This window comes from Sphaerodactylus townsendi, linkage group LG02, assembly GCF_021028975.2.
Source record: "Sphaerodactylus townsendi isolate TG3544 linkage group LG02, MPM_Stown_v2.3, whole genome shotgun sequence".
Classification (NCBI taxonomy): Eukaryota; Metazoa; Chordata; class Lepidosauria; order Squamata; family Sphaerodactylidae; genus Sphaerodactylus; species Sphaerodactylus townsendi.
The window spans coordinates 59,202,901-59,219,392 of record NC_059426.1 but is presented as its reverse complement, the minus strand read 5'-3'; the positions used below and the strand labels follow the sequence as shown (position 1 = coordinate 59,219,392).

The 16,492-nt window shown below is 41.8% G+C and overlaps 1 protein-coding gene across 1 annotated transcript in view; it reads right to left on the bottom strand.

Moving 5' to 3' along the window:
- IQCB1 (IQ motif containing B1) overlaps positions 1 to 16,492 on the bottom strand; it is a 32,597-nt gene that overhangs the window by 697 nt on the left and 15,408 nt on the right. Inside the window, exons 5-13 of the mRNA XM_048484505.1 lie at positions 12,989 to 13,082; positions 12,756 to 12,855; positions 11,676 to 11,848; positions 11,393 to 11,502; positions 8,882 to 8,991; positions 5,217 to 5,359; positions 4,667 to 4,815; positions 3,761 to 3,889; positions 1,463 to 1,619 (exon numbers count right to left, since the gene is read on the bottom strand). Of these exons, the coding sequence (XP_048340462.1) occupies positions 1,463 to 1,619; positions 3,761 to 3,889; positions 4,667 to 4,815; positions 5,217 to 5,359; positions 8,882 to 8,991; positions 11,393 to 11,502; positions 11,676 to 11,848; positions 12,756 to 12,855; positions 12,989 to 13,082 (1,165 nt within the window). The remainder of the gene's footprint in view (positions 1 to 1,462; positions 1,620 to 3,760; positions 3,890 to 4,666; positions 4,816 to 5,216; positions 5,360 to 8,881; positions 8,992 to 11,392; positions 11,503 to 11,675; positions 11,849 to 12,755; positions 12,856 to 12,988; positions 13,083 to 16,492) is intronic.

The window sequence follows — 16,492 nt, the reverse complement described above, 5'->3', positions numbered from 1 at the left end:
ATAGGTCATCCAGACAGGCTGGGCTATAACTATGACACTGCTACAGGACAGGGGAAAGTTCAGACAGCACTGACCCTATTGTTAGGAAGAAGTTTCAGGCAAGAGGTTTCGAAGAAGCACTATAAAGGCTGCATACTGCGCAATTATATTTTTACCAATGGAGAATGTGGGGAGAGGGAGGTGTTTGCATCTTTTATTCCACACTCAAGTGTCTTGGGTCACTTTTAGGAACAGAAGACCAAATACAAGGATGTTCCAAAAAGAAATAAGAAAGCAGTTGCCCTACATTACACACTGAAGATTTCAAGTACCTTCCCCAAACCAGCCTTGTACAAATGCCCTCAGGATTAAACAGAAAAACAAACCAGATGACATAAGCCAGATTCTAAGTTTCCAACATTACCATAGTATTTTAATAAGATCCCGGGGGGATCAGCAAGTCCTGCTCTCCCTGGGACTGATTGAAGCGCATGGGAATTCAGACAGGGGCAGTACCGCTACATGTATTTAGCAGAAAGGAAGTTTCACTGAACTCAGTGGGACTTAATTCCAAGAGCACATGAATAGAGATGGAGCTGTTCTGAGGCCCTGGCCTGAGGCCCTAGCCTCCCCAATGCAGCACTGACACTGTCGAGTTGGATGTCAAGTCAAGAAGTTCAGAATGATTCCACCCATGCCAGAGCAGCCGGGATGGGAGCCATGGAGTGAATAGGCCACTGTGAGAAGAGAAGCCTGCCAGCAGCTCCAGCAGTAGCCAATGATGGTCCAAGCATCACAGCAGAGATAGAGCAGAGGACAGGATGGGCCAGGCAAGGACAGACAGGGGGACTGGCAGGATTCAGCCTAGCAAAATGGGCACTCTAGAATGGGCCAAGGGGAGGGGGAGTATAGGTAGGGTGGGGAGCAGGCAGGCAAAATGGAGGCATGCCAACCCCTGGCCAAAATAAAGGCCCAGGTTGTGAGGGCGAGGTCAGAGATAGTGGGAAGAGGCTATCAGTGGGGGGTGGGGTGGGGAGAGATGTAAAAAAGCGGTTCCAAAGCAGGGTGAAGAGGAGATGGAGACAGGGTGCTGCCCTGAGAAGCCAGCAGTCTGGGGGAAAGAGGGTTTCCTCAGGCGCTGTGACCCTCATTCCTCCACCTTTTTCCAACCGAGGCCTGGGAAACCAAAGGATACCAGGCTTAATGTCCGAAGGGAAAGAGCATTGCCACCATGGAACAAGCCTCACAGGAGCTGGTAGTCATCACAAGCAGTTAAATAAACCCTGAAGAGAAGTACTAGGCAAACAGCTGCAATATCAACAGGGCATGCAGCTCATCATTCATACTGCCAATGATGATCTCCCCAGCAACTTCACAGCTGGGAAGATTGCTGGTGCATTACTCCCAACATTTATCTCCATCAAAATTTGCCGCAGTAAAACTAAGATGGTGGGACAGAGCTAAAGGAAGAGAGCATGCCTACCCATCAGCTGATCCACATATGTGTGGATCTGGGCTAGCAAAGCCTCCCTGTGCTGCTGAGTCTTGCGATCCAGGCTTCTTTTCATCACGTAGTGGGCCAGCTTTTCCTGGGCTTGCTGATGAAGCTCCCGGCTCATTTCTTCTGACATCTCTGAAGCCTGGAGAAAAATTATTGTGCCTGTCATTGTTAGTGGTTATCAGCTTCAAACCTTTATGGAATGTCTACCACGCAACATTTGCATTCCTTGGGCGCTCGCAAATCTAATAACCATTTCTTCCTGTGTTTTCCCCCCCTGAAGCTACCAATCCATCACTGAATAAATTTAGTTTCCTAATTACGATTCAGGAAGGAGCAAATTCATTTTATTGCATTAACAGGTTTTTTTTAAAAAAAAAAACCTCCAGCAATCCTAACGTCTTATCACAGACCAAATACAGCAGGGTCAGTATATTCACAGTTTATTCTGATCAACAGCAGGTGTTTACACAATATTACATACCAGTAATGTGTAAAAAGTATAGAACTCTCACAAAGGTTGCATAGAGAGTGTAGCTTTTGAAGCTATGGAGGCAATATGGTAAAGTCATCATTGTTTCCAGTACAGGTCAGTTATATCCTGCCACTGTTTCCATCAAACCAGTTCTGAAAGCTTAAAGAAGCTTTTGGAAAAAGCGGAAACTCGGCTCCAAGATCACTACAGGCATACAGCTCTCTTGGATAGTGCTTGAACAACATTACTGCATCCAGCAATGCGCATAAATACACCCAATGCCCAGAGTAGTTTTTAGAGCTTTTCTTGAAATATTTCTGTATTAGTATCCTAAAGGACGTGCACGTACCCACAAGAACACTCTAAAAACAGCTAAGACAAAAATAATACAAAAGCATTCGGCAATACTGCCAAGGATCAAGAATATTTTGGGGGGTATTGTCAAAGGCTTTCGTCGTTCGAATAAATTGGCTGTTGTGGGTTTTCCGGAATATGTGGCCATGGTCCGGTAGTTTTTGTTCCTATTTTTTCCCTTTCTTCTTGCTTTTAGTTTACTTTGGAAGAGAAATTAAGCAGCCAGAAATCGATCAGCTGACTGAAATCTACAAGGTTTCAATATTTCATTATCTTGAACAGGGCTAAAAATTGGCAACAAATAGGATAAGAATTAACAGATTCTCCCTTGTCTCCACTGAGAGGGCACAATTATTGAACTGTTGCTCCTCAATCAGAATTGCTCCCATATAGTGCTAAGGTGAAAGATCCATTCATTGACCCACAGAAGTGAATTTCAACTTCCCCTCTTGCATTTTCTTAAGCATTTTTTTCCTCCACAAGGATTCAAAGAACTTTGCAAAAAGACATTAAAATATAATTCAAACAAAAATACAACACAAGTTCGACATCCTGGGCTGGTCCAAAATACACTGGCCTGGCTCATTTAGAACCACAGGCTTTGAACCAAGGGGTAAGAAAGCACTTTGGTATTTTCCCTTCCTTGTACCAGAAGTCCTGCATCTCTGGTCATACACAGACTTAAATTCCTGTAATAAAGGAGGGAACAGAAGCTCAGCCCTGATCTCAATCAGGTGGTAAAGATGTTCCTAAAACCCACTTCTACAAAGCTCAAGGACACCAGTAAAGGAGGGCTAAGAGCCCCATCCGGGGGGGGGGGGGCTGAATCTGCTGATGGAAGTGTTGCAGGCTTCCACCAGCGGAAATACCCTCCCCAAGGCACTTACACCAGTGGAGAGATGCAGCATGCAGCTGCCACTGGCCTCCCTCGGCACTGGGATCTAGTGCAGGATGCTGCACCAGCTTCCCAAAGCTCCTGCCACAGCTGCAGCAGGGGTGATCTGGGGGAGGAGCAGATATTAGTCATCTTCGTCCCAGCCATTCACTGGTTTACACCGACGGTGGGGAATTCAGCCTTACGGGACCCCTTTGGGTCATGTAAGCCCATTCAGCCTCATGGAGGTTTCTCAGTGGCAGGGAAGCTGTCCTGTTTTGCAGGGCTCCCTGTACTGCTGGGAAGCCTCTCTGGGAGCAGTGGAGCAGTGCAGTTGCAGCGCCAACTGCCTCTCTGTCTGGATGGGGATGCCCATCTCCTAACAGGCAGACCGACCAATTTTTCCTCTGCAATATGAAGTCATAGGAAAAGGAGACAAATACAAAAGCCTAATAAGCCTGGGAGGTACACCATGCAAACTGACAGTTAACTCTCAGGATCCTTTGAAACATACACACTTCAATGACAAACAAAGTAGTGAAAACAAAAGGTGCCCAGGATAGGAGGTTTCAACATATACCGTGTGCAGTTTGATGTAGTCTTTTACTTTTTCCTGCAATGATAACTTCTGCTCATCTGAAAGGGTTTTAGGTGGTTTGCAAAGAGAATAGGCCTTTCTCTTCCTCTGCTTTTCCAAGAATTTAAGCACCTGTTGAAACAAAAATATTGTATAACTCTGTTTTCCTGTCAGTTTATAGAACCTGGGTTTTACACTGGGGCAGTTTCTTAAAAGGTTTTTTTTCTGCTTGCAAACTTTAATAATCCTTACTAAGGAAAATGTCACAGAAGCTTATTCAAGAATTGTCACCTGGATCCTCTGGATCCTCGCTTAAATCATAACATTCTTATGGCAATTTCTCTGTGAAGTCTCCCTGAAACAAAGGCAACAGCCTGACACTCAGTTCAGTGCTTTTAAAAAATATATTAAAAAACAAACCAAGAAATTATCCCAAAGGTGTAACATAGGCTCATTGCTGAGTACTGAATATAAAGCTTGGGCTTTCCATTTTGTTATTCTCTGCATCAATTATATTTTCCCTGTGGTTTTCAGGCTGAATAGAAAGTCCTATGACAAACAGAATGCACAAAACACTACCTCATTGGAGCTTTTAAGGTAGACAATATAGGGCTGCTTGGCCCAGGGCAGTGAGGACAGTCTGCCTTAAGATTAATTCTGCCACTATGTAGTTATCACCTGTAGCGCAGTCAAGTGGGTTACCTCTTATTCTAACAGGTCTAGCTTATGAACTACTACAACCCTCCTGAGAAGGGAAAGGTTATGCATGTGACATTTCACCGAATCACTTCCAGTTCCTGCTGACTTGCCTTTCACAGAATTCTGCATGCATTTTTTAAAAAATTTACACAAGTAGTTACAGCAATACAATGCATCATGTCGAATGCCACTCCCTGGCTGCATACTTACCACTTTCTGAATAATGACAGCTGCCCTGTACTGCTTAAGAGATTGTTTTTCCTGCAGAAATTTTTTCCGTGCCCTGAATGCTCTCCAGTGTCTTTGAATAGTTACAGCTGATTTGTCTTCCATTTCACGCATATGCTTATCTACTTGACCTGGGAAATAAATTACATAGATCCAATTTAAAGAAGCCTGCAATCATATAAGCAGAATGTCTGCGGTTTTCATTAGTGCCCGGGTAGGAGACTCAAGAGATGCCAGGCCCTGCATGAAATAGCTAATCTGAAACCAAAGACAGCAGACTTTTTTCTGATCCACCATCAACTGCTACTTTTACATGCACTCTCTTTCTCTGGGGGAACTGAGAAGAGACACATCCCTGATAAAAGTCCTAGCCATTTAAGGAGAAGTCATTTAGCGGACCACAGGCACAGGGCAATTTTTAAGGATACTAATCTTTTAAGTGAACAAAATATAAGACAAAATGCATTTTTTGTATAGAAATGCTCCTTCAGGCTGACCCTGAATGTCTGCTCAAGTCCAACAGTACTCATACCTGCATGGACAATTTCCAGCAGCGTAAGTTGACGTTCATGAAATTGCCTCATAGCTCGCTGCCTCTGAAGCTGCAACTGCTGGAGGAGGTTCTCCTCTTCTTTCTGCTTTCTTAATTGCTGCAACTCTTGTTCTCGTTTAGCTCTACAGCAAAGTTTTAATGGTTAGTCAAGGCTGCCAGTTTCCCAGACCATGTTTAAAGCTGTTTCCAATTTGCATTACTCTTCAGCTGAATGGCCTAATTCAGGGGTCTGCAACCTGCAGCTCTCCAGATGTTCATGGACTACAAATCCCATCAGCCCCTGCCAGCATTGGCCAATTGTAGCCCATGAACATCTGGAGAGCCGCAGGTTGCAGACCCCTGGCCTAATTCAACAACACAGCAGGAACCCTTGAGTCTGTAACTCCATGACACCAGCCAGTCTCCTCATAGCTAATCAATCATAGCTGATCAATTGCTCAACACCAGCCCAAACCATGACTTTTTGTGAGACTATTAGGACACTACTGCTGGGTTAGGCCAAGAGTTCATCTAGCAACTGGTCACTCATTACCAGGAAATCCACAAGCATGCTATGAAAGTATATTGTTCAACAGCAGTTTGTTTAACAGTGTAACACAGTGGTTCTCAACCTGTGGGTTGCGACCCCTTTGGGGGTCGAATGACCCTTTTACAGGGGTCGCCTAAGACTCTCTGCATCAGTGTTCTCCATCTGTAAAATGGATAAATGTTAGGGTTGGGGGTCACCACAACATGAGGAACTGTATTAAAGGGTTGCGGTATTAGGAAGGTTGAGAACCACTGGTTTAACACCTCTGAATACATGGAAGTTTAATTTAGCCAATATGTCTAAAAGAGATTGATAAACACATCTTCCATGGATCTGTCTTGCCAGTGATCATTCCCAATCTTCCTTATTTGGGTGTCCTCATCTCAGGAATTATCATCATCATCAATAGCACTAATTCTGAAGAGAAAACTTAAGTTTCTGGGAAACTAATAAAGGATACTTTTTAAAGACCAATATTTGTTGGCAAGAATGCAAGCATCTCCCAAACTAGATGTGTGCTCAGAAGCATCTCCTGTGCATGGATTCCATGGCTAGAAAAGCCTCTGCACATGTACACCAGACACAGATAGACATTCAGAGGCATAAATATGATGTGCCTCTCCTTGACAATAGCCGAAATACAATACCATCAGGGACAAATCAGTTCAAAACACTTAACAAAAAAAAAAGATTATGTCAATAACAAATTACCATTAAAAATATGACACCCCAACTTGTCAGATTAATGCGTATGGAAGCACGCCTCGCAGATATCACAACAGACAAAATTTGGCACATGTCACCACAGGGCTAAGATCAGCCAACAGAAAAGAAACTGCCTGGGGTACAGCAGCAAGATAGTATTTATTCACAGTAGGAGAAAGGCAACATTATCATAGCAAAGGCCACTGATTGCCAAATAATGAAACATGATCTATGGTCTCAGTCATGCCAGAGACACAAGGGCAAAGATGGTCGGAAAATAGAACATTAATGAATCACCCTTTCAATTCCACTGTGGGTGGCATGTTCAGTCTGCCAAGCATAAAGGCACGGTGGTTGCTAGCAATGATGAGACAGAAGTAAGACTTACAGGGGGAGAAATGCCAAGAACTGAGGGGGAGCATACCCAACTTGATTAGAGTTCAGTACTAGTTCTATCGCACAGGTGTCAAACTTGCTGCCCTCCAGATGTTATGGACTGTAGTTCCCATCATCCCCTGCCACCACGAACAATTAGCCATGCTGGCAGGGGATGATGGGAACTGTAGTCCATAACATCTGGAGGGCAGCGAGTTTGACACCTTTTTTATCTCTCCGTGGCTTATGATAACCCAAATTTTGGATGATTATAGAGGGGGAAACCAAGGCACCCAAATCTGCTATCTACCTGCTTATTCTAGATACTTTTGAAACTGACTTCTCTCTAAAGATGTAAGAGTCCTCCACTATAGTTTAGGGCTGGAAAAAGGAATTTCAGTTACAGTTTAAAAGCACAGAGCCAAGCCCTGCATTCCAGCGAAAGTTGAGCAAACTCCATTCTTAATACAGGTCCTGCAACACATATGGTACCCCAGGGATTCGCTGAAGATAGGATAAGAGCAGATAGTCAACAGATTCTGAGACACTGTTTAACCAATGCCCATGCCATACAGAAACTGAGGGAGTACCACAGCATGAAAGGCCTTAAAGATTGCAAGTATACATTGCCCACCTTTGGAATAGAAAAAGCATAGAAAAAGAAGAGTTGGTTTTTATACCATGCTTTTCTTGACTTTTAAAGAGTCTCAGAGCAGGTTATAATTGCCTCCTCTTCCTCTCCCTACAACAGACTCCTTGTGAGGTAGGTGGGGCTAAGACAGTTCTGAGAGAACTGTGACTAGCCCAAGGTCACCCAGCAGGCTGCATGTGGAGGAGTGGGAATCAAACCTGGTTCTCCAGATTAAAGTCGGTCACTCTTAACCACTAAGCTATACTTAGACCATTTGTGTCTACTTTTGCGATCTTTTGGGTTAATGAAACATGAATTTTCCATGCCAAATTGTAACTCCTATATATTTAAAGTGAGGCACTTGATCTATTTCATTGTATTCTATGTAGATGGGAAGGCATGTTTTGTTGTATATCACAACACATATAGGAATATAGACCTCAGCTGTCTCAGACTGCATATGAATTGTTATGGAAAACTAGAGATAGCAGGCTACAGTAGTGTATTGGACTTGGAAAACCAGGATTCAAACTGTTGCTTTGGTCACATTACTCAATGGGTAGGATGTACGTTCTCATTTAATTTAACCAACCAGATTAGGAGAAAATATGGGCTCACATCACCTGCATAAGTTGCCCTGAACTCCTTGGGGGGGAAGTGGGATATAAATGTGAAGAATGAACAATACAGGCATAAGGCACAGCAAGCCTTACATTCTTTAAAGAATTAAGATGATTACACTGGTTGGAAAACCACATGTGAGAAGTATGCCCTCTACTGGATTTTTCAAACAAATGTCTGTTGAGATGGCCTTGTCTTTTCAAAAGTTTTATTATAGGCAGAGGTGCTAAAACACTGTGCCAAGAAAACCTTCCGTAATTTTGCAACCTAAAACCTGACTGGACACATGAAAACAGCAGAACTGCATGGCTTATCCTCAGAGCCACTTCTCCACTGCAAAACTTAAGATTTACTGGCCAGTGCAATTTGGTGAAAGAGAAAGAATATGTAAATAGTTCATGAGGGAATAATCTTATAAAACACAGAGAATAAAAACTGATAAGTCCCAGTATCTGATACAGACAGAGATGCTCCATAGCTTTTCATTTCTTACTGGTAAAAATGCACAAACTGATTGGGTCTTAGCGAGTATATCAGCATTTGCTACTTTCCCAAAGCTTCAAAAGAATTAGAGAATATCATGGAGGGTCTCCTCCATTCTGTTGAAAGGTTCCATGAACTTACATCACTGCTTGCAGACCTTGTAAATAAGAATCCTAGATGAGAATTTTTGTTTTGCTATGCTTCACCCTCTTGCTGTCACTCAACCACAACACTTCTCGAGTCACATTCACAACAAAGTTCTCATGCACATTTTCAACAGAGCAGGGTCATTTTTTTTACCTGAAATTCTTTTGCAAGGTAGTCACAGCTTTTGGAAGCTGCTTTAATCTTTTTCGGGTTTGAAATCCTCTCCAGGCAGCCTGGATTATGCACACTGCTCGATGTAATCTCTGAAATCAACAAGCCAGGTGATTATACTCATTTTCCTTGGACAGACTGACAAAGTTAATCCAGCTTTTAAGACTTCCCCAACCTTGTTTGCTTGAATTACTCCTTGGCATTCGAGATCTATTTTTCAGAGCTCTTTCTGCATGAATCCAAATGAATGTGCCTGTTTTACGGCAACAGCAGAGCTCAGCTGTACATGCACCTAACAGAGCTAATCATTGCTGCTCTTATGCCAGTGGCTGATTATGCACAAGGAGTTTGCTGCGTGGTGGAAACAAATGTCTGCTGCAGCAAGATTTCTTCTTGTATGGACATATTTCCCCTAAACCCACTTTCACTTTCCACTCTTTCCATGGCAAGCAAATCTACTTATAACATGATTTTAATCTTGCTTCGCTGCCAGAGCAGGACAGATTTTCCAGGGGGCACATCTTTGCCCGGGACCTCTTCCCTCTGCCCACAGCCAGCCCACCTAGTCTTACCCTCCCATGCTGCTTTGAACAATTCCCCTTTGCCTTCCTCCTTGTTGCTAACTACTTCCTACTTCTTGTCCTGCTGTATCATTTCTATTGCCCGTGGCCTCCGTGCTCCGGCATATCTTAAGAAAAAATTTAAATAACCATAACAGATCGATACAAATACTAAAAAAAAGTTAAAACAATAAGACTAGTCGATCAGTCCAAATACCCGATTTGCCCCTTATCTTATCCACAAAACTGCATGTCTCCAGCCTTGTAGTCTCATACACAATTAGTGATTCCAGACAACACTGGGAAAAGTCCATCAGTCTTGAAGCTTGGGATAACAGCACATCAGTAGATGAACGATCATGAGCCTGGGGAGCTTAGCAAACGGCAGTTCATACTGTCCTTTTGCAGTTTTGCAGTTTACATGCCACCATTACTCCCCCTCACTTCCCGCCGAAAAGACAATCAGCATTTGGGCTAAATGTACAGATGCCATATTCAAGACTTTTCTTTAATAGTTTTCCTTTTCTATGTTGATATATCAATCTATCTGCGAAACATCGTGCCCCCCCAGATGACCCTCGCCCCCCAGATGAAGGCAAAAAGCCAGATGATGGGTAATGCCTGTCCCGCACCCAACAGGGCACTGGATAATAATGCCGAACATGCCAATTCTCTTTGAGCCGTGGGAAGCTTGCAATGCATAACTGGCCAGTGTGAACTATTTTTTAAATGTATGCTCTGTTTTTCTTCACTAACTTGCTTTTTAAAAACTGACAGGTGCAACTGAATGACTCTGATTGTACATTTCTATTTGCCGTTGATCAGGGAAGAAAAGGAATCTCCCTGCCCCTGCATTCTGATGAAAGCACCAGGGAGAAAAACAGGAAGGGCAAGTCACAACTGTTCTGCCTCCTGATTCAGCCTCCACCTTGAAAGGTACAGGGCTGAGGCTAATGCCATTGTAGCACTGAAGGGGGTGTCGTGTCATCCTGTCCCTCCACGGACGTAACATATGTATGTGCTTCATTAGCCTGACATTCTACATTACCTTTTGCTACAGATCAGAAACATGAAAATAGGCAATACAAAACAGATATGAAACAGTGGCCATGTAAACATAACACATCAATACTTTTGACAACTTGAATGCATTCATAGCATTTTCACAATGATATAAATTTCCAATATTACAGGACAGAGAGTGTAGTGGCGTAATGGTCAAGAGCAGGTGCACTCTAATCTGAAGAACCGGTTCTGATTCCCTGCTCTGCCACTTGAGCTGTGGAGGCTTATCTTGTGGAGGCTATCTGTGGAGGCTATCTAGATTAGCTTGTGAACTCCAACACATGCCAGCTGGGTGACCTTGGGCTAGTCACAGTTCTTCGGAGCTCTTTCAGCCCCACCTACCTCAAAGGGTGTTTGTTGTGAGGGGGGAAGGGAGATTGTAAGCCCCTTTGAGTCTCCAACAGGAGAGAAGGGGGGGGGGGCGGCATAAATCCAAACTCTTCTTCTCTTCTTCAGAGTGAGCATGCTATGGCTAGCTGTTGATACTAAAACTGGATGAGTGCTGGATTTTTCTCTTTTATTTGAAATGTATTTTCTTTACTCAACTGAGCTCCTGAAATTAAAATACACAGTGGAGAAGTGATGGTAGAAAACTCTGAATGATCTATTGTGCGTCTATACGAGTGGTTCTCAACACTAATGCCGCTGACCGCTTTAATACCGGTTCTCATGTTGTGGAAACTCACAACCGTGCCGTTTATCGCATTTACAAATCTGGAGAACACAAGGAATACAGAGAGTCTTAAAGACCCCTGTGAAAGATTTAAATTTGACCCCACGAGGGTCCCGACCCTGGAGTTGAGAACCACTGATCTAGCCGAAGCTATTTTCCCCACATATGAAACTCTCAACAATACTTTTGACATACCTGTGTTTTGTCACTCTTGTTGTTTTCCAAGCGCAGCAGATCCAAAAGTTGATCAAGGTTTGTGTCAAAGCCTCTGCCAGCCCACTGCTTGCTGAGAAGAGTTTCTAGCCCTTAACAGGTGCAAGACAGCAAGATAAAATATGTTGCCTTGTAAGAAGAAACATTAATTTATTTCTCTGAGACAACTTGCAAGGCCAGACAACAAACTTTGCATCCTGCTCCCCAAAATGAATGCAGACAAGGGGCCACACGCACCAAGGAACAGAAGAAACATGTGACAAACCTTTGTAGCGGGTAGTCAATGTGGTTACAAGTTGGGAGTCAGATTCTGCAACAGACAGCAACAGTTTTACAACTGCGCTTCCTATGACAGGATTGACAGTAGACAAAAGCTTGTAAACAAGCTCATCTAGGATGCAGTGTAGGGTCTTCTCAGCCACTTGAAGTAACACACCCCTGATAGAAGGAAAGAGATGTGTGATACATCAGCCTTCTCATGGGAGGAGGGAGCTGGAAAAGTAGGTAAGATTAGGGATTCCATGGTACTCTAGTCAGCACATATTTCTCTCAAAGTACTGGTTTCTTTGAAATCTGACCATAATCCTTCATTTTAGCAGTGGCAAGATGGCAAGAGAAGTAGAAATTTCTCTTAGTAATGCTGACAAGGCATCTGCAGAATGGAGGTGTACATATGTAGATTTATTTGAGCTCTTTTTATATCCCTTTAGTTGTACTGGTTTTTATGACAAGCAAATGAAAAGCTCACCAGTGGTATAAAATATTATAGTTTCTGGGTGTATAGTGCTTAAAGAAAGCTATTTTTGAGGTAACTATCCACAATACATTATACCTAAATCTAGAACCTCTCCCCACCTCCAGGTGTGAGTTAAAAATGAGTTTCCAAAACAGCATTCTGCACAGAGACCGTTTACAGTGCCAATAATATAAGTACTACACCTTGTGTGCTAAAGAAATATAAACCTCCCACACAAAAAACCTATATCCCCAAGGAAGAGGAGAGGACCTGGCAATTAATAATAAAGACATGCACACTAAAGCAATTAGACCATTTTTTGATGTTTGTTGTTATCAGTTCTGCTTTTGTGCAACACAGATAGTGATATGATTTGTCACTTATCCAAATTTAGTACAATTATTAGGAAAGAACCTGTGATTCTACAAGGGGTTTTCCTGTGCCTTTAAATCTCTTCAGCCTCAGCACTTACCTTTGCTTGTACATGTAAAGTCACAGTGGAAATGAATTAACAGTTTGTAACTCTGAAAAAACAGTTAACTGCCTTTCATGTTTTAAGCTAAGAATAAGAATGATGTTTAAAGAAGGAATAACTTGACTGCAGCATACCTGTTGATTCTTAAAATATTCTGCAGCACAGACATAATTCCTGTGGAAGTCTCAACATTGTCTGCCATTAGCAACTGCAAGAAGTGTTCATTCTGAAGCACTAGAGTAAAAATAAGAAATATAATTCACACATAAATAACAAAAAAGAAAATCACAAAAGGACAAAATTTGCTCATGAACTGTTATATATTATAGGGCTGATATGGTGAACCTTCAGTGCTTTTTTCTCTTACCATTGCCTGCTAGATGACTATGTCCCGCATATAGCCAGCAGATGGCATCAGTTACTATTCTGAAGTAGTGCAAAAATTCCCTTCTGTCTTCATCCTTTCATTAAAAAAGCAAAAACTACAATTACAGTTATTGAAGCCTATGTTTTTGGGAGCAGTTCTGTCCTTGAACTATGTCATCTGGGCAAAGTAGGGTTGTTCAAAAGCCTTGCAAGAAAGTGGACAAATAAACTAGGCAGAACTGGGTGCAGAAATTTAGATGGACAGACGTTGCTCAGAATCTTACACTGCCAAATCAGTTTCATGAATCAAATGGAATAACATTACTCCTCAAAAGCAGTGGTGTATGCTAACACCTTTCCACTGAAGTTAATGGAAAATCTCAAATGATTCAGCCTCCCACAACGGTAACTCTGCAGCTAATCACAGCACGTCACAAGAGGTTTAAAGACACAGGGAGCTCAGATCCCCACCGACCAAGATGTACAATATGAAGCAACATCATTCGAACCTAAATAACCAGGTGAACAGAAACAAGAATTTTGGTTTGCATTCTGACTTTACTGCTCTTCCTTTTTTCCTACCTGAAGTTACTGTTTGCCAGCAAAGTTATGGTACATCTTGCAGAGGTCACATTCACATCTCCTGGTTTTCTTCTTTTCCACTAAACACTCCAGCTGGGCAATTTACAGTGTTGCCTGATGTGGCCAGGTGGTCACATCACACTTGTGCACACACAGTCAGTGATATAATGATGGAATCTTCCTGCACTGAAGCCCTGCTCCTATTAGAAGACTTCCCCTAGGATGTTTCTGGGCTTTCCAAGCAGGCCTCCTAGCTGTAGAGCTGTGGCAGCTTCTGCTGGGTAACACACCCTGGTATCTTTCTAGCTGCTTCTCTGCACAGAGTTTGGAGAATATGTTTGTGGTTTGTGTCACAGGGTTGTATGGCCATTCTTGTACACCAACTGGTGCTTTCTATACATTGGTACCATCAAATAAATATTGCTGGTATGCAATGCTGTGATTGGTAGATCGCAGCAGAGTTTCCAGGGATGCCACAGAAGCAGTTGTCAATATTTCTAAATTAGCTTTCACTTGTACAGCTACTGTTGTGTTGACTAAGCCAGCACACCACAGTCATGGGATTCTTCTGCCCATACTACAGAGATTATAGTACTGTACATTGGGGTACTGCATTGGTGTACTCGGGACATGCATATTCAATTGAGGTTTATATTTGTGAAAAGCAGATACTGTTCGTTTTCCCCATTCTTTTATGTAGGGTGGATTTGATTTAAATCATACTTTAAATCATGGATTTCTACATAAAAACCGATTCTTGCTGGTATAATCTCAATATTTACAACCCAGATTAAGGTTTCATTTTAAGAATAATGCTGATCTTACCCATAGGTAGAGCAATTTCATTAAAATATTCCGAAATTTGGTTTCTTTTACAGCCTGTTGTCATTACAGAGTTTCTATTCCAGGGAGAGAATAATATGATAAACCTCAGGCGATACACACAAACATCCCAAGATTTGTGGGATATTCTGCTCAAAAGGTTTCACTTTCATTTTTACTACTTGCCCCTCCCTCCTCATTCCTAGCTCCCTGTGCAGATTTATTCCACTCCTAACAATCTTCTATTCATTGAACTTATCAAAATTTAGCACTTAAAGAGGTAAGGGATGATTCTGTGTACATAGATTTGCAAAGGGATAATAGAATTAAGGTTATTTTTTTTGCATCGTTGTATGCTTATTTCATAACATTTTTACTGTGATGAAATGGCATATTATTTCTGCAGACACACATCCATAGTTTTAAGAACTGCAAATAATACCAAGCATCTGTGATAATATCTTCTAGATGGAAAAATTGCCCAAAATAATATTGCAGAAACCACAATGGCATTGTGAATGGATTAATGGAACTTATTTACCAAAAAAATTAAACCTTGCATGAATATACAGAATCAAGTTAGTTCTTATTTCATCATGAATAGCTTTTGGACTACAATGTATCTTAAGCAGAAAACTATTTAAACTATATTTAGATAGATTTTCCTCAAAAGGCCTTTTATTTAAAAACCTTTCATTAAAAAAATTAAAATTAAATCAGCAAAATCTGATTTTTAATTTTTTTTAAAAAAATAATTGATTTTTTAATCCACCCTGCTTTTGTACTAGCCCCTACAAATAAAGGGTGTTAAATTCAGGATCACAGCCATGCAAGCTCAAGTTTACCAGTCCAATGACTTTTGTAGGTAGGAGAAGGGGGGGGGGGAGGGAGATGGAAACATTGTGAATTGTCCAGATCACAGCAAATAGAAAACCCAATCTGTGTTTCTGAATATTCATTGCCATTTCTGTTTATGCACCATCAGCTGTACTGTTTTGCCTAAATTCAATCATCAGTTAGGCTTAGATACTTCTTCATAGAGATATGAATAGGCACACAATGATATGGATACACTTGCTAATGTGTGTTGTGGAAGATAAATGGATATCAGCCTAATCTTTGCCTAAAGGGGGGGGGGGGTCTTAAGGAACCCAATGTTAACCACTCTAAGTTCTGCAAAGAAGACCTCTGTATAAGTATCACAGTGGATAAACAATGTTCAGGCTGCAGATTTGTAAGGTACCAACTCAATCTTTACCTGGTGCTTCAGAGGACTAATTTTTGTAACTTTTAAAGTCTGAGTAATGGAACAACTTTAAAAGGTTAAGATCACTCGGGGGGGGGGGGCATGCAAGTGTGGCATGTTTCTCAAGGAACAACTGACTTCATGCATCACAAAAAAGTCCATGAATTGAGAATCCTACAGTGTAAGAAAGCAGCATTCCACATGCTCTAGTTTCACACAGACCTGATGGAGTGCATCTTCATGGTCATCTCCCATATGCATGCCTTCTCAAATTTCAATATCTGGCCTGGTAGCTGAAAGTGAAAGAACGTTTTAGATCCAGTTGAGATTACTTCCACCATGTACGTCGGTAGATATGTTTAGCAATCCAAAATCTGAGAATTCAGATCCTCATATCTGAAGGCATATGAACCGCAAAATATCGGAAAGCTGCACCAAATTAAACTAGTAATGACGCCTACTGGGATATCATGTACAAAACCTTCACTAGAACAAAATGCACAGGATAATTTACGGAACACAGAGTGAAACACCATCAGTTCCACTGGCCAACAGAGTATGAACACTTATTCTAAAGTGAAAAAGCCAATAAAATGAAAAAAGGGAAAAGACTATACTCAGAGAGGTAACGTTTTTCAGCAAAAACTCATCAACTTGTGCATGTATAGCCAGCAGATGATGATACTTTATATGAAACCAATCAACATCCTACTGTTTGTGAGGTCCAGAAAACTGCTTTTGAAACAGAAAGGAAGCAGAACACGCATGGCTAACGCTGAAGTGATCAAGAGCTTACATTTTGACACTAGGGTTTCTTCACACATCTATCTCACTGTTAACATCACCCTTCCTTCA